The sequence below is a fragment of the Podarcis gaigeae genome, assembly GCF_964106915.1.
Source record: "Podarcis gaigeae genome assembly, chromosome: 4".
Lineage (NCBI taxonomy): Eukaryota > Metazoa > Chordata > Lepidosauria > Squamata > Lacertidae > Podarcis > Podarcis gaigeae.
In genome coordinates, this window is record NC_139677.1 from 39,788,397 (window position 1) to 39,810,758 (window position 22,362).

Below are 22,362 nucleotides of genomic sequence, written 5' to 3' on the forward strand. Positions count from 1 at the left end.
TAAATAATAGTCTTCAATTAGAAACCTTTCTGCAAGTGGAAACTTTGCTTACCAGGTTATTTCAATACGCACAGTTTTTAAGTGCATTCAACTGAATACTTTCTAAAATCTCTTCAAGTCTTGTCTGTTGTAGGTCTTCCCTATATTCTTTTCAATATTGCATTATTTCTAGAGCTGAATAAAATTGTATGTAATAAATGCAGAGCCTAATATTTCCACATGAGTACATGTGGAATACATGTGGTATTACTCCTCAGTTCCAAGTCTGCATTCTTGTGATAGCCATCTTTGATTCCAAGTCTTCTGTACACATCCAGGTTATTGCCTCTTCTATGACCTGCGCTGATGCATCTCATAGTAAAAACATTTCACACACGCTGGTGAACTATCATCCTGATTCATCCTTTTGTGGTCCACTTAAACACCCAATCCTATTTTCTAGTTCTATTTTATCTTAGTGTTTTTTAAAGTTACCTTTCCCCCCCCATCCACCTTAAGTACTTTGTATACGTTGGATTCACCTCTTTCAAATTATCATTGTTCACTGAGTTTTCTGCGATAAACGTACATACACATCTACATAGTATCATTCCAATTGAAAACGGCAAATTAAGGATTAACAATACAACTTGGTGTATGTCTAACATGCATATAGTCAGGTCAGAGCATATAGTCAACATATAGTCCTCTTTCCTGAACCAGTCTCCATCCATAAATCATGAAATTCAAAACCAGATATACTATGGTAGTGAATTCTTCCATAATGTTTTTTGGTGGATTGACTATTCCATCTTGTCAAGCCACTAGTGTTATAAGGTGGCTCCATTTAGCTATAAAGTATCTTCCTATTTTGCTTCCCTCGGTTCTCAATTCTTTAGCTTTTCTGCTAGAGCTATGATCCTAGGGCTACCAATTCTTCAGCATAAATAGTGACGTACATTCTGAAGGTTGTCCAGTCAAATTAGTCTCTCTATTGACACAGATGCATTCAAAGAATGTCAGGCTTCTGGTGACTTCCTCCAGCCTCATCAGGTTTTGGCCAAATGTTTAAACTTGCATTTGCTGCAGCCAATTAGCTTGTATTGCACTTAATCTGGCAATAAGCTACTCTTGGACAATATATGTCCATTTTCCAAAAAAGCCCCTCATATCCTGTATTCCCCTTTGGTTTCTATTTCCTGTGCTGCCTGCACTTGTCCACACCTAGGGCTGGTCTAGGAAAGGTAAGAGTGGAGTTACTGAAATAACTCCACCCCCCAAACTTTGCCCACAAAAAAAGGGTTCTCTATTTGCCACAGCCTTCCTGTAGCGCTCCCCCCACCCCTGAAAAAGAGAGACCTATATGATGCTGCCGGGATGCGGGTGGTGCTGTGGGTTAAACCACAGAGCCTAGGACTTGCTGATCAGAAGGTTGGCGGTTTGAATCCCTGCAACGGGGTGAGCTCCCGTTGCTCGGTCCCTGCTCCTGCCAACCTAGCAGTTCAAAAGCACGTCAAAGTGCAAGTAGATAAATAGGTACCACTTCGGTGGGAAGGTAAAACGGTGTTTCCGTGCACTGTTCTGGTTCGTCAGAAGTGGCTTAGTCATGCTGGCCACATGACCCGAAAGCTGTACGCTGGCTCCCTCAGCCAATAAAGTGAGATGAGTCGGTCACGACTGGACCTAATGGTCAGGGGTCCCCTTTACCTTTTTACCTTTATATGATGCTGCCAGTAGTGATCCAATTTAATAGCTGCCTAATCCACGTTTATTATTTCTACAAACAAGTTGTTTAACTTGGCATGTTTCCTAGTGCAGTTTGAGATTAAGGGCTCCCAGGACCCCTCTTTTTATACTAGTAAAGTGTTGTTCAGTTCATTTGGGATTTTTTACTACCATTCAAAGGTTTTTGCCAACAATGGATGGAAATGTCAGGAAGAGGAAGTGCAACAAAAGGGACTTTTTTATCGCTGCTACGTGGCCTAGCCAAGTAAGGTTTAGTTTATACCAGGAGTTTACTATCTGCAGGCCAAGCAAAGTTAGGAATCTTACTCCAGCACAGATTTATGCAGCCCATAAAGCATCTAGTATTGACATCTTGCTGTGCAAAAGGGTTGCATTTGATAAGGTGAAGAAGGTAAAGAGCATGAAACAGAGCAGCATTCTTGCTTGGTGGCAAGCCATAGACTTGTTTGTTTGTTTGTTTTGGTATTGTTTTTACCCTGGACTGTTAAGATCCAAATAACAAGCTTTGGAAAGCATTATTGAATTTAAACTTCCCACCCCAATGCCGGCTATTTTTTTGAATCACAGTTTCAGTTTGTTCTTAAATAATGGTTCATTTTTAACAAAAATTACAGGTTTGACCAACTGATTTCACTATTTACTTAAATTATTCTTGTATTTTGTTTCTCACGTGGCACAACAGAAAAATTTGCTGTAAGTGAACTTAGAATTTCTTCTTGTGGTGGGTTTTTTTTCTTCCTGCCTGTAAAGCCCAGTGTGTGTGTGTGTTTGTGTGTTGTTTGTTTGTTTGTTTTTGTTCTGTATTGCGTGCATGTTGGGAGGGTGGAATATGCGCTCCTTGATTTCATCCCCCAAAAATCATATCTGTAACCATTATAGCCCATTCATGTTGCTGCAGTATTAACCGAATTATTTTCTATTTAATAGCCACTATTGACTACTGTAATAATGTTCTGTGTTTGCAGCTCAAATTGCTGTCTTCTACATGCCTGGTAAATTGTGGGTGAGGATTTACTATTTCCTTATTTTTGGAAGGATTTTTTTTTTAAACTGCCATCAAAGTATTTTAAACCCCAAAAATAGCAATACTTTAAAAGCTATTAAAGTAACCACACATTCTTACTGCTTGGTGAATCTCTTTCTACAGTTTTAGTAACTAAAATTACTTAACTTGATGGTAGTTTTTCTGTCCACTAACTAATGTCTCAGGCTTCATGATAATTAAACCAAATTACTCTATATGACATGTCACAACTGGTTGTGGGTATATCTTTATACAACGACTTATAGTATAGTAATACTATAGTTACTATATACTATAATATGCTAAGGGACGCGGGTGGTGCTGTGATCTAAACCACTGAGCCTCTAGGGCTTGCCGATCAGAAGGTTGGCAGTTTGAATTCCCGTGACGCGGTGAGCTCCCGTTGCTCGGTCCCAGCTCCTGTCCACCTAGCAGTTCGAAAGCAGGTCAAAGGGCAAGTAGATAAATAGGTATCACTCTGGCGGGAAGGTAAATGGTGTTTCTGTGTGCTGCTCTGGTTCGCCAGAAGCGGCTTAGTCATACTGGCCACATGACCCGGAAAAACTGTCTGTGGACAAACATTGGCTCCCTCGGCCAGTAAAGCGAGATGAACGCCACAACCCCAGAGTTGTCTGTGACTGGACTTAACTGTCAGACTTTACCTTTACCTTTTTATAATATGCTAAATTTCAGAGGTTTTGTCTGCCTGCTGCATGATATTTGAAATCTTGTGTCCTTCTTTTTTGGTCAAGTTGTGTTTCTGCTAATACTTTGTAAAAGGCATGCTGATAGGTGCAACCTACTTTAATTTTAGTGGCATTGTCTTGTTAATTCATTTGAAAGCATCAAGCAAAATAACTTCAACTGAAACATTTATAACATGTTTGAAACGTTTTCATATTGCATCTTGATTCTTTATTATTTTTTTACTGTTATATAGCACAGTATATCTTTTTATTTTTTTCTATTTGGTGATCTCCAAGGTACAGTAGTCAGTGAAAGAGTCTTTTAGTCTGCCAGCTTTTTGTGGCACTTCTTCTTTGTTCATTACAATTTTGTAAAAATTATATAAATTTGCAGAACTTTATTACCATATAGGAAAGATAAATTCAGGTAGTGAAGCTCTCCTCGGCTCCTTTGAACTTTGCAAAGATTGGAAAAATCACACTTGTTCTTTCCTTTGGTGGGTTGGAGTGAGTCCATGCAACATAATGTTATCCATTGTCAAGGCAGTTCACCAGGAAACTGATCAAAAGGGGAACTGTGTTTCCAGGTTCAAAAATGCTGCTAACCTGAATAGTGTAGATTAATTGAAAAGTATTACAAGCATGAGAGAAATTACTAGGGCTTGTTAGTCTACTAGGATCATGTGGTGGGACATAGAGATAACACTTACTGGGAAAATAATAAAAGATGCAGCAAAGGGCATTTATTGTTTTGATTTGTTGATACTTCCCCCTTGATTCCTTGGGTGCTGCATTTTACTCCTTGCAACTATTTTAAATGGAATATTGCAGAGCAGGTTTCCCTTGGTCCACTAAGATTGCACATACTTGTGCTGCACACAATTGAGTAAATACATGCATCAAATGCATAGTATATTCTCTTGCCACACTTAGCTGATGTATACCAACTAGCCTCATAAACTAGTTGCTTAGTGGTAGGTTATTTACAGCCCATAAACTAGTAATCTCGCCTAGGACTCTGATGTCTAAATCTCATGTGTATCTTACATGAATATGTTAATATAGTTGCCAGCACAGATACAAGTCAAGCTACGTGTAGTCAGTTATATACATCTCAAGGTACTATTTAGAACACCTTTGCATGTATATAAAATTCAAGAATGGTACTGGAGCTTCTACTTTTTGCTGAGGGCATGGTCTTGAGGGCAAATGTTGCAACTACCTTGCTGAAACTAAGCAGGTTTTGTCAATCCCAAAAATGGTGACCACCTGGCAACCCTACAGATCTACCTTGAGGGTCACAGTTGAAGGAAGGCGTGACATAAGTGTACTAAACAACCGCATAAAACAAATGTCAGCCTTTTGAGCTGCTTTCCTACTTTTCTGACTTTTGAGAAAAATCAACTGTCTCTATTTGTATGTATCCTGTCTCAAGTGAACATTTTTGTAGTTTTCATTTGAAAAATCAACTCCTCATGTATCCTGCCTGTTGTGTACGTATAATTGCTGATAGTCCTTTATGTCTGCAAAGCTGTTATGGTACTGCTGTTCATATATGTTGAGTTCCAAGTAAAAATGAAGTGTAACTTGTATTTGTTTGCTTTTGCTCCAGTCCTGTTGCCCCTTTATTTATTTTTAAAAGTCTATTTTGGACTTGAAAGTATATACTAGGTCGATTCCTACCTTAAGTTACTTGCACTTAGCTTTCATGAAAACCAATGGGATAAATTAGTCACGACTTAAATCTCTCTTATTTCAGTAGGAACTAAATGCAATTTACTGAATCTGGATCTAATCCATGGTTTATAGGTTCCATTAGTAAGCATGAACGTATGTAGCAATTACGGTATGATTTATATTCACAGAACCTTCAAAATAAACCCTGCACTATGCAAGTATCTGAATACCTGTTTAATTTATGATTAGCTTGATAACACAAAGACATGTAATATTAGATTGCTTTAATTTTGTTTGAAGCAAGTTGATCTATAGCACATGCATAGTCATGGTATGGCTTGAAGGCCACAGTAAATATCAGTGAATTACACCAGTGAAAAATGGAACATATTTTTCTGGTTTTCGCAACATTGCCTCTTAACTGTCTGCTCATTTTTTCAATAAACTGCATGAACAGTATTGTCTTTGCCTCGTCACAAAAGAAGCAAGTGACACAATCTAGACATAAATGAGAATGTATTTAACGATCAGCTAAAATGAATGAGACTTCAGTGTTAACTTGTGTTAGTTCAGGCCAAGAAGTGCCTTCTGTTTCTTAAGGGCACTTTCTTAAAACTTGAATAAACCACGGTGCCTTAGTGATATATAAAACATTTGTATGGTTTGAGTTTTGCTTTTTCAAAATAATCATAATGATGATGATGATGTATAAATGATCCTTGTCTTTGCTGTTTTCCCATGTTGTAGCTGTGACCCTACGTGAAGATAGTGCTAGAAGGTCCGAGAGGAGAGCCAGGCGAGTCTCAGCATGTCTGTCCAATTATTCACTGGCTAGTGACAGTGGCGTGTTTGAAGCTTTAAGCAAAAGGTCAGGTTGTATAAATGTGTTGTAAATTGGAACTGTGCTTAACATCCTTCCCTTAAAAAGCAACAAAAAACACTTGGTAAAAAGTCTTATTTATATATACACTACTGACTAATGGCTAATTCTTTAAAACATTTTAGTTAGGTAGATTTTTTTACCTGGTTCTCTGGCTGCTTGATGACTATTGTGCTCTTTCTTTCCTTGCTTAATAACAGTTTAGGGTCTTGCAAACTCCCCCCCCCCCCAAGCTAGTTAAGATATGTTTGGGATTGGGCTCCTTTGGGAAGGAAGGGGTGAGGGGAATAAATCAAATAAATGCTTTTAATTTGAATAACATGGATGATATACACAACGCTTCTGCTAGGTTGCTCCATGGGAAGGAGGATAAGACAATCACATCATATCGCACCATTCTTCACTAGTTCCACTGGTTCATGTTGTGTTTCAGGGTCCAATTCAAAGTGCCAGTTTTAGCCTTTAAAGCACTAAACAATTATTTGAAGGACCACCTGCGCTAATATGAACTTGCTTGGGCATGGATTCATGCCTTGTATGCCTGCCTGTGAAGGCAGTTCATTTGTCAGGCATGTGTAGCAGGGCCTTTTCAGTGGTGGCTCCCAGAGGTCAGAACACCCTCCTTCAGAGGTGTGCAAGGCCTCTTTGCTGCAGGTTTTAAACACCCACCTGTTTTTGAATCACCCTTTTAAAACAGAGGTCTCTCTGTTAGTTGTAGTATCTGTCTATGATACTGGTAATGTTGGTGCCCTTATCTGTTTTGACTATTTCACGTGTTACTCATGAGTAGGGAGTGACTGTGTTTACTTGGAGGCCTTTCCCAGCCCTACTTGGAATTGCCGAGAATTGAACCTGGTACACCCTGCATGTAAAACACGGGCTATACCATTCAACTAAAACCCCTTTTCTGAAGGGCTCAAAATATCTCAGGCAGCTAGAAATTTGGTGATGGTTAAAAAACTGTCCAGGTTTGCATGTCTGAGAATAAAATTATAGTTCATTATTTTTTAAGGTGAATAGCAACATGTGATAATAGGAAGTAAATATTTAATTCATTCCTTTTTGGCAATATAACACAAGATGTATGCTTGTAGCCATCTCTTGTTAACATCCAGTGGTTCTCATAGAGTTAGATAATGCTAAATCTTACTTTTGATGGAAGTTCATAATCTAAATAAAGAAGTTTAATAAGCAGTAGGTAAAGTGTGCATTGTTCATACAGAATAGCTCAGGTCATTCGTGGTAATTAAAATGCAGCTCTACTGCTAGTTTTTAAACTGCTTTTTCTCTTATCACATAGGAATGAGGATATTGAAGAATCACTTTACAGTGATGCTGTCAGCAATGAAGAGCCCAAAATGCAAGTTGGATTTCTGTAAGTTTTTTCTTTTCTTTTCTGTGGTCAATATTCACTGTTAAAACACAAGTGTATGCCAGGTGTGCAGCGTCCTTAATGGTTAAATAATTTTGAACTTTTGGAGCACAGCTAAGCTGCAGCAGATCATCATTTCAAAGAGAGAATACTCCAAAAGTGAGGAGAAAATTACCAGATCATGTTTGGTAAGGTGTGGCATTCCAGTTCTTCTCTACTAGGGTTGGGAGATACCAGCTTTTCAACATTGCGATGTATCACTAGCTAAACACCGCTACATTGCGATGTTGAAAAGGAAGGCCTTCGGCATTTCTAAGCGGTATACATAAAACAAACTATGCACAAAATGAAAACAATAAAACAAAACAATTCCCCCCCACCAAAAAACCTGCTGGAACAAGAAAGCCTTAATTATGTGCCTGAAGTTCAGTTAGAGTGGTGCCAATCTAATCACATTTGGGAAAGAGTTCTACAGGCTTGGGCCCACAGTTTCTAGCAGTTCCAAGCTGTGTATCTGAGCCTCCTGAGATCTCAGTATTTGGGTCACAAGATAAGGGATCAGGCAGTCCTTAAGATATCCAATAAGGACATGCACCTAATAAGTTTATTGAGAGGTGGGTTTTATTCATAAAATACTGGAATTTCAAGTTTCAAGAGACCTATGTGCAATTTTATTAATGGTAAGATATGAACAATATTTTCTTGTTCTTCATGTCTTTGTTGTATGTGCTCTGGGATTTGATAATGGGATGTTGTGTGTTTTGTCATCCTTCTTAGTTTTTATTACTAAGTATGGTTCTGTCAGTAATTCACTATGATACAGTCATATAGTATGTTTTTATTGTCATTTTTGTATTTTATTTAAAAGAAGAAGAAGCTTCCAGGGTTTCTGGCAGATAAAAATAGTCATTTGTGCTACATGTGTGATTCTACATGTTTTGTCTTTGTATCCTATAGACCACACATTGGGTCACCAATTAATTGAGAACTTCTTTTTCAGGCATGACAGTGCGACTGAGTGTCTCCTGGTCCATGTGTTGCAGCTCAAGAACTTCACAGGCTTTGCTGTGAAAGAAGGCTGTAAAATGTAAGTTGAAATACCTACATTGGCCTGATTTCTTGCTTTCCATTCCTTCAAGCGTCAGAATATGACGCATCTGTCTTACTTGGGGTTTAGAATAGAATGTGATCCATTTACTTCACGATAAACTCCAGAAAACTGATGAAAAACAATGTTAATATACCGTATTTTTTGCTCTATAAGACGCACCAGACCACAAGACGCACCTAGTTTTTGGAGGAGGAAAACAAGAAAAAAAAATATTCTGAATCTTAGAAGCCAGAACAGCAAGAGGGATCACTGCGCAGTGAAAGCAGCAATCCCTCTTGCTGTTCTGGCTTCTGTGATAGCTGCGCAGCCTGCATTCGCTCCATAAGATGCACACACATTTCCCCTTACTTTTTAGGAGGGAAAAAGTGAGTCTTAGAGAGCAAAAAATACGGTATTTATTTTTAATTAAAGACATTTATAAACTACCATTTTGTCCCATTATGGAGCAGCCAAAGCAGCTCTCACAACATGATTTTTAAAAAGAAAGAAATAAGAAACACTGCAAAGCAGTAAAATATACAGACTCAAAAAGTAAAACATGCTGATATTATTAATCAGATAACAAAAGTTTATGTTTATGTCACAATGAATCAGTAGAGGGGGCGGAATCAGGGATTGGCATGGCCAGGCATCTGTTAGGGGATGCCAGCGTTTCACCTTGGTGAATCTAAAATGGCACCCATCCACTGCAGAACAGAGACAAGAACCAGCTGGGATTTCATAATAAATGCTGCTGCTGGGTAAAAGGTTAGTGACTGACGGTGGCCGCAAGTAGTCACATTGTACTGGGAATCTGATGTGGGGGCAGCTGCATCAGCCACAGGGAGGAGATTGTGCCAGGATGGTGCAGTTGCCCATTTGTGGCACCATGCTGAGGGCACACTCACTGGTGCAGGCCTTGCAGTGTTAAGGATATTTGATAAGCAATGACAGTCCCAGATAACGCAGGGAAACTGGGAAACGCTGATGTATATCTATAGATTATTCACCAGCATTCCCTTGTGAATGCTTAAGAAGTCTATGCTTTTGAACCTTCATAAAATTCATTTTAGTATTCACATGTAGATATTTGACAAATTTGAGACACTTGCTATAACACATGCACAGGTTTACAGAGTTTTTCAGTCTGTTGTAAGTTAACCTACTAATAGTATAGTGATCAGGGATGCAAAAATGAAAATGATGTTTATTTAGCAAGTTAAAATGATATCTTACTGCTTCTGTTTACCTGCTATGACTTTTATTTTTATTTTGCATTTTCTCAGACATGTGAGGATATACTTACCATCTCTTGAGTCGGGCACATCAACCACTTACTGCTCCAGAGCTTTGGAATTCCAAACTCCCTTAGTGTTGAATGAAGTCTTCCAGATTCCTGTACATTCAAATATTTTGAAGCTGAAATCACTACAGCTTTATATCTGTTCTGTTGGCCATCACCAGCAAGAAGAATTGTTGGTAAGGTGTGCCTTTTTTGGGTAAAAAAACCCACGTGTTACGTGTGCCTTTACGTTGGTCTGGTTCCCGCATAACACTAAGCCTAACAAACTATGACTTCGTTGAATGAGCAAGTGTGCTGCTGTAAACTTCACCCGGGCTTGTGGTTTATTCTCACAGCAGTAGGACTGAGGGAGAAATGAACTGGACACCATTTTCTAAATGTGCACCAGAACACTTAATTGTTCATTCTAAGCCATAGTTTGGCTTAGCTTTACATGGAAACCGAACTATTGTAAATGAAAAAAGTGGTTTCAGTTTTCTCATATTCCTGTGTTCAAAGGTGTCTCAGATTTAATCTAATCATCAAGATAATTCCCTTTTTGTGGATGATAGATTTGTTGATGTCATTGGTTTAGGCAATGATGGATGTTCATTTACAATACTCAGCCTGTTAAAACAAAATCTGGTTTATAGTCATACCACTGGCTAATAAAAGTTTGGCATTGTATTACTATTTCTTAAACCGATGCAGCTCTGTTGTTGGAAATACAAAATTGCTCATGTTTTTCCCCCATACATGAATATTTATCAGTTCAAACATCATGCCTAACAACATTTAAGTTGCCTTAACCGTGGTTTGGCTTCCAGTCTGGAGTGAGCTAGTGGCTGCAGGATTGCGTGGCCACATTTCTGGTTTTTAAGGTGTTCCTCCCTGAAATATTACAATACTTCACTGGTCTTTGCTAAACTTTGCATTAAGAAAGAGCCCCCTGCTGGTTTACTGATAGGAAACATTCAGCTTAGAAGTAGATGTTAGTGAAACTAACCCCCCCTTTTTTTTCTCCCACATGCGACAGTCTACCAAACAATAGCAAGTATATTTACTTAAACCTTCTCTCAATATGTAAAGCCTTTCACAGGTCATGAACACAGTATCCTCATTTTAGGACATTCCTGTTCTCTCTTAGAACATATCAGAGTATATTGTATGCAAAGGGACATAGATTCATAGAGTTGTAGAGTTGGAAGGGACCCTGAGGATCATCTTGTCCAGGCATGGCCAAACTCGGCCCTCCAGCTGTTTTGGGACCACAATTCCCATCATCCCTAGCTAGCAGGACCAGTGGGCAGGGATGATGGGAATTGTAGTCCCAAAACAGTTGGAGGGCCAAGTTTGGCCATGCCTGATCTAGTCCAACCCCCTGCAGTACAGGAATATGAAGCTATCCCATACAGAGATCAAACATGCAACCTTGGCGTTATTACTGTAAACAACTGAGTTATCCAGGCTGTGTATGCAAATAAAATTTTAAAAAAGGCATCTTTGCAGAATGCCCAACTAAATGTCCCCAGCTGCTTCTTCAGTGTTTTGTATTATAATAAGAAGTAGCCTTGTAGACAGCAAATGTTTACTCTAGTAGTATGAGTATTGACTCATTTTGCTTCAATGTCTTCCCAGGGCATTGCTCAGATCAGTCTAGCTGACTATGAGAGCTCCAATGAGATGCAACTTCACTGGTACCCCATCCAGATATTCACTGGTTCAGACTGTGAGCAGACAAAAGACAGACCAAAATGTGAAGAAAGTGCTTCTCAGATTTTCGAAAACAAAGCTACAATGAAAATGGTATGGCTGTATCCGAGCTTTTCTGAACATGTTTCTCTTGTATGTTTCCTTGTGTGTGATACAAAAGATGTTCTTATAACATTTGATACTGAAAGTATCAAATGATACTGAAAGTTAAGGGTGAGCAAAATGCATATAGCATATGCCTGAATTCAGAGGAGAAATTTTATTGAGGCTAAATAGGGTTAATTTGCAATAAGTTAATTGCATGATACCATTTAAAATTCATATGGATGCTTTAAAATGTATTAGGTCTCTCAGCCATTTGTATTTTAATATATATTTTGTCTTATTCTTTTTTAACCTTTTTGTATGTAGTATATTTAGGACGCAGGTGGCGCTGTGGGTTAAAGCCTCAGCGCCTAGGACTTGCCGATCGAAAGGTCGGCAGTTCCAATCCCTGCGGTGGGGTGCGCTCCCGCTGCTCGGTCCCAGCGCCTGCCAACCTAGCAGTTCGAAAGATAAATAGGGACCGCTTACCAGCGGGAAGGTAAACGGCGTTTCCGTGTGCAGCTCTGGCTCGCCAGATGCAGCTTTGTCACGCTGGCCACGTGACCCGGAAGTGTATCCGGACAGCGCTGGCCCCTGGCCTCTTGAGTGAGATGGGCGCACAACCCCAGAGTCTGTCAAGACTGGCCCGTACGGGCAGGGGTACCTTTACCTTTACCTTATGTAGCATATTAATAGTAGAGGTAGTAGTATTTTGGTATATTTTCATATAAAGGCATATTTTAGTCAGTGCTTTTCTTCAATATTGTAGCAGTGTAGATGATGATGATGATGATGATGACGTGGTTGCTATGGCCATGATGGTTGAAACAACAACAGCAATAAACAGAAACAGTGATATGCCTGGATCTGCTGAGAGATACTTGCACTTGAACTTATTCTCATCAATAGAATTATGTCATTTTAATTGATCTATAGATTACACACCACAACTGCACACATGTGTAAACATGCTTGTCTTTTTCCATATCCAACTATCTAGCCATGTTTGGATTATTGTGGAAAAAATTGAGCTACTTCACACCACAGTACTTAAGTTCTAATTTAATTTGTTGTAAGCATGTCAAAATTCTGAATTCAGCCAGCATGCTACCCTTTGGTTTTAGAGAAATGTCCAACCAAAATTACTTTGTGCTTTTGTTTGAACTTAGTCATTATTGTTGTTCCTTCGAAAGGCTGACTTCAGTTTTTCTGCTAAGAAAATGACTCTCATTTGATTCCAAGTTCAATTTCCATTCTAGGATGCTGTGACTGCCCTTTTAGCGAGGACCACAGCTCAACTGGAAGCTGTGGAGAGAGAATTAGCAGAGGAGAGAGTAAAACTGGAGTACACAGAAGAGGAAATTCTAGAGATGGAGCAAAAGGAAGACCAGCTAGAAGCTGTGTCAGAGAGGTAACTTTTTCAAAAGGGTTAAGGCAGAATGTAAGTTTTTAAAATAATATAGGTGTGATTCTGTTGAGATATTAAATGTATCGAATCTTATACGGCAATTATCTGTAATGGTTAGCTAATAGATGTAAGCGTTAGCTGTTTTATGATATTGGAGCATACATAACCCAATTTCATATTTCTTAGTTCAGATTTGAGTATGCAAAACTTGGCATTTAATGGCATTTAATTTACAAGAATGCAAAACCTTGATAGGATCAGTAATGGTACCGAAATATGTAACACTTCTTCTAGAATCGTAACATAATCACTTACACTGCGTCTAGAGCTTCCCGAGGTAGTTTTTAAATATTATTGCTGATCCTGTGTCTCACATTAATTTTTTTGGGGGGGACTGGTGTTCACAGATTTATAAGAAAATAGAACAGCAGCAGCGGCCATGTGGGGCTAGTTTTCTGGAAGTATTTGCACTGTATTAAACAAGCAAAAGGGCAGTGTGAAATTAATTACTGGAACCAAATTTCATTGCTTGATGTATTTTTTCCCCCTGCAGAAGTTGGCAAGCAGAATCAGTTGACAGTGGATGTAGTAATTGTATGCAGACTAGTCCTCACCCAGAGTCTTACTGCAGTGAATCATTACACAGTCATATGCTTGCACCTCAAACAGATCAGTGTACTTCTAAAAAAGTCCCCTCTCCACCTTTAAAGGCAAGTAGAAATAACTGTACTTTCTGCTCCAGTTTTTGCTAATCCTTAACTGGGCTAGGCCAATGATATCTTTCCAAGATACATCCTCATTTTCTTCTCCCTTGACCGTCAGTACTTTTGTTTGTCTTACAATGGGACGGTGCTTTATAAGCCTGTAAATATTCCTGTTTGTTCAGACCTTTAACTAACCTGATCTCTTGGGGTAGTTCTGGCCTGCACGTCACTGCCGCAGATAATCTTTTAACACTTTTTATGATTCTGTGTTGTATTTATAGATTATTATTATTATTATTTTAGTTTTGGCTGAAGATTTGCAACTTTTTTAAAAATAGATATAATTTTTATTAGTTTTCAAACATATTTTCAACAGTAATTAAACATACTTTTACATCTTATTCAAATTTTTGACTTCCATCAATACTGTCCAATCTAATCTCTCAGTATGCATTTCTTATCTTCCTTATTACATTTCAAACTCATAGCCAATATCTCTATATTTTTCTACTTTGTAACACTTCGTATATTTCTCCTTACAAAACTTCTTGTAGTCCTACTAGCATAATTTGTTGATTACAGTTGCTCTTCAAATGATTCATATACTTCTTCCAATCTTCCAAATCTTCCAATTGAAGATTTCCAACTTGTTATAATGGAACTCATTACGCTCAAGTCATTTTTATAATGGTGCTGGACCATAAATAGCTATACTCTAGAGTGCTCTGGAAATGCTTGTATGATAAGCTGAATGAAAAGATAAGCCTTTGCAACACTTGAAATTTTGATTCATATTTTAGGTAGATAAGGAAACCAACACAGAAGAAACAGCTTTGCTTCATAAAAACAGAACTGGCCGTCGATCCCGTGGGTCTGCTTTTGTTCGTAGTAGCACTATCGTTCGCTCACAGACATTCTCACCTGGTGCACGAAGTCAGTATGTTTGCCGAGTGAGTAGTAATTGTTATTAAACAAGCGGTCTGAAACTGTGACTTTAAAAATTGAACATTATTGTAAATGCTATAGCATTTGCTCTTGCATTTGAACCTAGACCAATAACTGCTTTTTATGTGCTGTCAGGTTCAGTTCCCATATTCTTTCGTTTAAGAGTATGGTAATGTATGTCTTAATGTCTGTATTTTCTTAAATGCACTTTTTAGATAACATTGCTGTGGGTTTTGGTGAGGGGAGGTGGTGAAAATAAAAAGACCTAAGGCCCCCAGTAGACAGGCTCAAAGGCAGCACTTAAGTCTGACTGGTTGGCTGATTATTATTTTTCTCCTGAACTGACATGGATAAGTCTCACTTGTGTTGCTGGAATAAAGATTAAAGTATCAATTTCCATTTTGTATCTTTTTTTCTATCAGCTATATCGTAGTGACAGTGACAGTTCTACTCTGCCAAGAAAGTCTCCATTTATCCGAAATACTTTGGAAAGACGTACGCTGCGTTATAAGCAGGTATAGTTGTGAATGTAAAATTTGGGGCTTTGCATTCCTGCGGCATTTTTACAGAAGGAATCTGAGGTTTTTTTTTACTACATTGGGATACCATTAAGAATAGTTTGATATGGCAATGTAATAAATGTATGTTGCATGTATAATCATACACTGCAGCCAGAGCTATAAAAATAGTTTGTAGTGTTAGATCAATTTTAAATATGTTCCTGTTCAATTTACTGATTTAGCCTTGATTAATGTTGGCAGCAGGATTTTAAAAAATCTGTACTCAGCTTCATTGGGGCTTAGACAAAGTCTGTACTGGAAAGCCAACATGCATAGAATACATAGATCAATACAATTCTTAACTTTTTAGAAAGTATCATCCCCTTTTTAAAGTACTAAATTTAGAATTCTTATGGCTCACCACTGTGAAGATGTAATTTGACAACTTGCAGCTCATGGTTTACCAAGACATTGCCCTGTTTGTATTCTCCTCCCCATCTGTTTCCTCTCATGTGAATTCCCTTCTCCGTTGCATAATTTGCTTTAACAATGGCTTAGTATTACGTTTGGCTTCAACACTATTATAGTGAAAGATCACCAGGATTAATCTTGTAAAAACATAGTTTGTAAACATAGCTCAAACCATAGTTTTGAATAACAGTGGATAGGAGGTTAGCTATAGCTGTGTTCATCTCAGTGCTGACATAACTCCAAAATATGATTAAAGTGGACCACTAGAAGATGGAATTTCTCCTTCAAAAGGATGTATGCTAGCCCACACAAATTCAAACCATGGTTTGAAGTCATCCAGTTGGGCCAATGTCTGTGTCAATTAAACTGGCCCAAATTGCTTCCTAATATTTTGGTTTATTTCAGGAGAATGCACAATATCTTGCGGTTGGAGGAGAGGTCCAGGCTTGCTTGCATTGGAGACTTATTATCACATTTTTGTTTTAATATCTCAGCAATCCTGTAGATCATCTTTGGCTGACCTTATGGAGAGGACGTCACTAGACCTGGAGCTGGATCTCCAGGCATCCAGAACAAGGCAGAGGCAGTTGAACGATGAATTATCTATCTTGAGAGAGTTGCGGCAGCGCCTGGAGGATGCCCAGCTTAGAGGTCAGACTGATCTGCCTCATTGGGTGCTTCGGGATGAACGATTTCGAAACTTGCTGAAGGAAGCGGAGAGGCAGGTATGGCACATTGGGGCCTGCAGATTATTGCATTCAAGGGTATTATGTTATGCAGAAAGCTCCAATATAAGGAGCTGAACTTCATAATTTTTAAACGTTTTAAAAATTGTAATCTTTGCCCTAGTAAAATTGTTACAGAGCAAACTGTAATAGTTGGTTATCTTACTCCGCCTGTGACAGTTTGCGGAGAGGCAACTCTTCTACTAATGGAAGGGTAGCCTTGGTAGTTCTGCCACCCTAAGAAGTGTAGGGAATGTCAGCCTAGGAGATGAATTTCTCTGTAGCAGCTCCTAATTCCCTCCCCATATCATAACGATATAGATTCTGCTATATGCTGAATACACACTTCTCTACAGTGGCCATTGACACCTGAGGTATATATATTTAGAATCCATTCTGTACTGATTTACAAATCATTTTAACTTAATATTGTATTATTGTATTATTATATTATTGTAACGTGGTCTGGGACTTTTTAAAGAAGAATGGGTAAGATGTAACAACGACAACAACAACAGTTTTAAAATGTATATTCCTGTTACGTACAAGGAAGGATTTTTCTCATCACACGCAAGTGGTGTAGAAGTTAGCCCTGCCTTTGAAGAAAGTGGGAGATGTCGTCCAAATGAGGTTTCCTTCAGTCCAAGGAAAAAGACTGAGCTTTTATCCTAAGCCCAGTGTTCCTCTTACAACTTATTTTTTATTTCATATACATCCTCTTTAGACAAGACAGACCAAATTTGAACATCGTCAACAACAAGCAGCAGAAAAATTGCTTAAAAAGGCATCCAAAGAAGTTTACCAACTACGTGGTCAAAACCAGAAGGAGCCTATTCAGGTTCAGACCTTCCGGTAAGTAAAGTGTAAACTAAATATGGTTTTACCCCACTCCTTTCAAATGTATTCCAATGTACTGGATGTTAGATTCCTTGAAATGTTCAGTCATGTTGTTATGTGTTTGTTTCTTCTCTATTCGCTGCTTATTCCTGAACATTTCTACAGTTTGATTTCAAGTGGGATTACTAAATCTAATATCTGCCTTGCATTCTGGATAACAGTAACATATAGAATAACAGTAATACATAGAAGTAGTTTTAGTTTGTTAGAGCCAGACACTTTAAAAAGTGGATGTTTTCTTGAGCATTTTGTACATTCAAAATATTCAAGAAATATTTTTGAATCATGGAACTGTGTCTCCAGAAGATGATCAGGTATGTATAGCGGATGGGGGTTTAAATGAAAAAAGTGAGGTATAAATATTTAACAAATAAAAGCAGAGAATCAGCAGGATCTCCAGACTAAGGCCTAGTCTCATTACGGTGATCAACTGTCTCTGGGCTGTACAACTTCCAACTTCAGGTGGATTCAACAGAATTCAGAGTGGTAGCCAACTAATGTGTTCCGGCAGCACAAAGAACTACACTTACACAATGGAACTCGCCCCCCCCCGTCCTCCCCCACTCTATGTGCCCCTAGACCTGTTCTGGAGGTTCCCCCAACCCTCTAGAGCATATTTGTGGGGTGGCACAGCGGGAGAAGGGGGGGGGAAGTTACGTTGTGCAATTGTAAATCCTGGTACTGACAGAGTGAGTTAGCTCCCTGAGAAGGCAGTATACAACTTATTGTGTAGCCTTGTCTTCTTCCTAACATGCCAGCTTCATATGTGGAGATTTTTGTTTCGTAGTGACTTTCAGTCTGAAGTGATCTAGCCCAGACACAGGTTTACCATCTCAGTGAGAAGTAGGCCTAAGACAATTTATGATCGGTCCCCTTAATACAGAGATCCTGAGAGCTAGCACTTGGAAGAATTAAAAATATGTGGAACATTTGGAATGCAGCCGCTCTTAAACACTGAAGTCACATTTTCAGATTTAGCCATTTTTCGGTTGTAGCTTTGCCTTTTCATTCATGTATAATAAACATGTTACAGGTGACTAAAATGTACACGCTGAAATAAACAGTTGATTTATTACATTTATGGAAGTATATTAAAGTTTCCTTTCACATGAGAACATAGATCAAAATTAAAAATATTACTCTCACGGAGGTGCTGTGGAAGGATGAACAAGTGTGGAAATATTAGGTTGTCATTTTAGCAGCCCAAAACGTAAACTGCCAAAAGGATTTGTAGATCAGAAGTATTCAGTTAAACAATTTGAACTTGGGTGTTATTTGTTATACTACTTTGCTTTAGTTTCTTGAAATGCCCAGTTTTAAAAGTGGTACTTAAATCTGCTCTAATATGGAACTCACAAGCAGCAAAAGTAGATGCTTAAATATCTGTGTAATATTTTCCCTTACCAATTGCAGGGAGAAAATAGCGTTCTTCACAAGGCCAAGGATCAACATACCTCCTCTGCCGGCTGATGATGTATAACATGTTACGTTGTAAACATGAAGTATTTATCTGCCTCTTTAAAATGAAGTTATTAAACTAGTTAAGTTTATTTTTAAAAATCGTTGTGCAAAGACTATTAATATACACATTTTGTAAAAAAATAATAATAAAGTAAACAAAAACATATATAAATATATACATCTATATATATTATAATAGTGACTGCAGCAAGGCTTGGTTTTTCCTTGTTGTGAAATTGACATCTCGGAAGACAACTTATTTTATATTAAAAAAAAAATCAACTATCCTGTTAGAGTTATGTACTGTTTTTATGCTGTTTTATTTGACTTAAAAGGCTGGAAGACAGAAACAACGTGAGTTCAGGCAAATTCACTGTATTGTAATTTATTTATAGTAACTCATTTTCCTTGAAGGAAAATATTTACTTTAATATGTATTTTTTAAAAAACAGAAATTTTGTTACTCAGTATTTGTCATACAGTAGAATGGAACCATTGAGCTGGTTTTGTTTCTGATAGCTGAAATGAAAATACTATGTTCTAAATTTGTCACTTTTTAATCAGCTTTACTGTCTGCATCTTATAATGTATCGTGTTTTTTTCTGGCACTGTTTTGATATCAAAATATCACCTGCAATGTTTTCTTTTTTCTTTTTAAAAAGAGATTCAGTTAAAATGCCATTAAACATTGCTAGGTTGTGTCAAGTATGTCTCTTATAATTTTAACTAGTTTTTCTGTTTAACGAGGGAAGGAAGAAGGTGACAGGTCTCTCTAGCTATTATTTTAGGAAAGGCACTTGGGAATTTTCCATATTAATCACCAGTGTAGGATTTGGACACTTCTACTATTTGACTGTTCCAGAATTTCCCATATTAATCACCAGTGTAGGATTTGGACACTTCTACTATTTGACTGTTCAAGAACGTGGTTAGGACCTCATTTAGGAAACTATCCCAGCTATCATGGGACTTACCAATTTGTTATATTTCCTCATAAATCTTACATTCACAACATTTTCTTTAATTATAACGATACCTTAAAGTGTGACTCAAAACAACTTAACACCATACTGCTTTTAATGCTACATACAGAAGAGGTGCCGTGGATCACCTGATTAAATACCAGCTTATGTTTGCGGAAGCATCATAATAGTGATGTGAGTTTTGCCTATGGTTCACTCAAGGCTTTGTCTACTTTTGTAGTAAAAAAGTCTAATTGTGTACATGCCTGGAACTTCTTTAGTTTCTGAACTATTAGCAGACATTACCTCTTTTCACCCATGACTTTCCATGAATGCTGCAGACTTCACCAGCGATTCTTCAGGTTTCCACATGAACTGCTGTGCAAAATTCAACTATGTGGCATCGTCTTGCTATATTAGAAATATTCCTCAAAAAAAGCTACTGTCCAGATAGTAGTCCATTTTGTGGTGTGATTTCAAATCTGTGCTAATTCTTTGTTTTCTTTGTTTTTCTTCATTTCTATTCCCTCCCCTACTTTAATTATTCAAATTGTTGAGTAAAACCATTTTCAGTTGCATTCCTAACCTCCATAGCACTAGCAATCTCTTCTGACCTCATATTACATGTACAGTTTAATACATTTTTCTTATCCCATTGCTAAAGTGGTTGAATGGCATAAGCTTTTGCTTCAAACTGAGATTGTTCTCCTGAATTTGGTAAGATCTGCTAAAGCAGTTTGTTGCCCTGTTAAACATTATTGTTTTCATTTGTGTTCTATAGCTTTGAAGACGGGCACTTGGGCTTTAGGAGAACTTGTAGTTTTTGTTAACAATGGACTGTCACCTTAAATTCCCGAGAGTGCCACTTCTTGTGTCTTGCAAATGTATGAAAATGACTTTATTATGCTATTGTATTCAACTTCAGTTACCCAAAGAATTATGTCCCACAAAATGGGAGCCTATATTTTGGGGACTTCAAGAAATGAACACCATTTTTATATGGGACACTGTCAAGTCAAACTTTGGTGTTAGCTAAAAATCAAATATTGCCTTAGGGAAGCCTGATACCAAAGAAAGTTGTTAAGCTAAAACTGAGTCAGCTTGGAACTCAAGCATTGTGCTAACCTCACGAGAACCTAACCATTAAATTGTTTTACATAGTCTTGTGTTTTGAGAGAGATTTTAAACCATATGTAGTGCAAATCATTCAGTCTGGATTAAAGATTAACAGTGTAATCTTGTGTTTGTCGACTCAGATGTAAGACTCATTGAGTACAGTGGGACTGACTCCCAGGTAAGTGTACAAAGGATTGCAGCCTCCGTCTGTTAATGTGAATTTTGTATGATCATATTTGGATGGACGCTTCAAGCTTTTCAGTTGGAAATGAGAAACGCTTGGCATTACCATTACAGGTTGCTGTATAGAATCTCTGCTTGGTATGTTGGTAGATGGAAAAGGGTCTCTTGTCTGGAAAATATGAGCTCAAAATTCCAAAGGAACAAGAATAATGGTTTGGAACTGGGGTAGAAGCCCTAAAGGGGAAAAAATCACGGCTCCAGTTAGGAAGAATTAAGTATTTCCCAGCACTTAACCAGGAGGTGGTCTTGAGTTGTTCTATCGTATTACAAACTGACATGTGATTAATTTGGGTTGCAATTCAGCAGCTCCCAATGCACTTGAAAAATGCAGTAGACAAAGAAGGCTTCCCCATTTTACCCCCAGTGTGAAGACAAATAAACACTGCAAATGAAGACCATGTTCTATCACCTGTGATGTATACTCCTTGTTTGTGACAAAGAGCAGGCAGTGTAAATTTGTTGCCATCTATTATGACAAATTACTGTATTTTGTTTACGTACGTTCAGCCTATGTGGAGTAAATGGATGGCACTGTATGTGAAATAGAAAATGTTTTGGAGGCTCCCTGATAAAGTATATTGCTGGGTTGTAGTGGTGGTAGCTGTGCAGTATGCCCAGAGATTTTAGGGAAGATAAGATTCTGACTGTCAAAATGAATACTGCAACAGTGTGTTAAAGCGTAATATCCTCTCCAGTATTCATTTCTTGTGTTTGTCATACTTTCTGAATGGATTGTGTCATTTGTATTTGAAAAGTATTCTGAAAAATAAATTTTTAAAAAACTTGCCATAAACACAGTGCTCTGTGTATCTATTTTTTACAGGTCATAGTTAAATCATCATTAAAACAAGAATTTAAAAACCTGTTCTGGCTCCACCTACTCATCATGTGGCACCCACCTGACTTTTCCTTGCAGATCAATGGCCCATCATGGTTTTCAATATGTATTGTCTTCTGCAGGATGACTTGTTCGTTCTCTCGTATGAGAAGTGGGAGTCTGGAGTAATGCTTGTGCTACCCTCTAAATGCCATATACATTGGCACTTTTGCAGATAACGCTTCTAGAATCAGTGTAGTGAATTCCAGAATACAATTTTGTCAAATCTTCATTTTGTTGCTGTCCCCACCACCACAAAGGAAAGACTTTGTTTTATGATGGATGGCGGCTGAAGAATTTACCATGTTTAAAGCAAATGGCTCACACTACTATTACCATCAGTTCCCTTCTGTGTTACATAACCTTGAAACAAAATTACAGCACAGATTTGTTGCACCACACTCTGCTCGGTTTTACATGTCATGGTTATAAGAGTGGAGTTGATGCACTCACATTGACTATATATTTAACTTGTCCAGATATTAGTCCTGAAAGTTCTGTTGTTCCTTCTTCACTCACT

At 38.0% G+C, this 22,362-nt stretch overlaps 1 protein-coding gene across 1 annotated transcript in view; it reads left to right on the plus strand.

Annotated features, from left to right (window-relative positions):
• The window catches only part of WWC3 (WWC family member 3), a 60,196-nt gene extending 38,438 nt beyond the window's left edge, over positions 1–21,758 (plus strand). Inside the window, exons 13-25 of the mRNA XM_083734204.1 lie at positions 5,860–5,980; positions 7,293–7,367; positions 8,365–8,451; positions 9,741–9,933; positions 11,375–11,542; positions 12,793–12,944; positions 13,495–13,651; positions 14,446–14,595; positions 15,013–15,105; positions 16,056–16,286; positions 17,011–17,138; positions 18,597–19,469; positions 19,529–21,758. Of these exons, the coding sequence (XP_083590330.1) occupies positions 5,860–5,980; positions 7,293–7,367; positions 8,365–8,451; positions 9,741–9,933; positions 11,375–11,542; positions 12,793–12,944; positions 13,495–13,651; positions 14,446–14,595; positions 15,013–15,105; positions 16,056–16,286; positions 17,011–17,138; positions 18,597–18,663 (1,622 nt within the window). The 3' untranslated portion in view covers positions 18,664–19,469; positions 19,529–21,758. The remainder of the gene's footprint in view (positions 1–5,859; positions 5,981–7,292; positions 7,368–8,364; positions 8,452–9,740; positions 9,934–11,374; positions 11,543–12,792; positions 12,945–13,494; positions 13,652–14,445; positions 14,596–15,012; positions 15,106–16,055; positions 16,287–17,010; positions 17,139–18,596; positions 19,470–19,528) is intronic.
• The last annotated feature ends 604 nt before the right edge of the window (positions 21,759–22,362 follow it).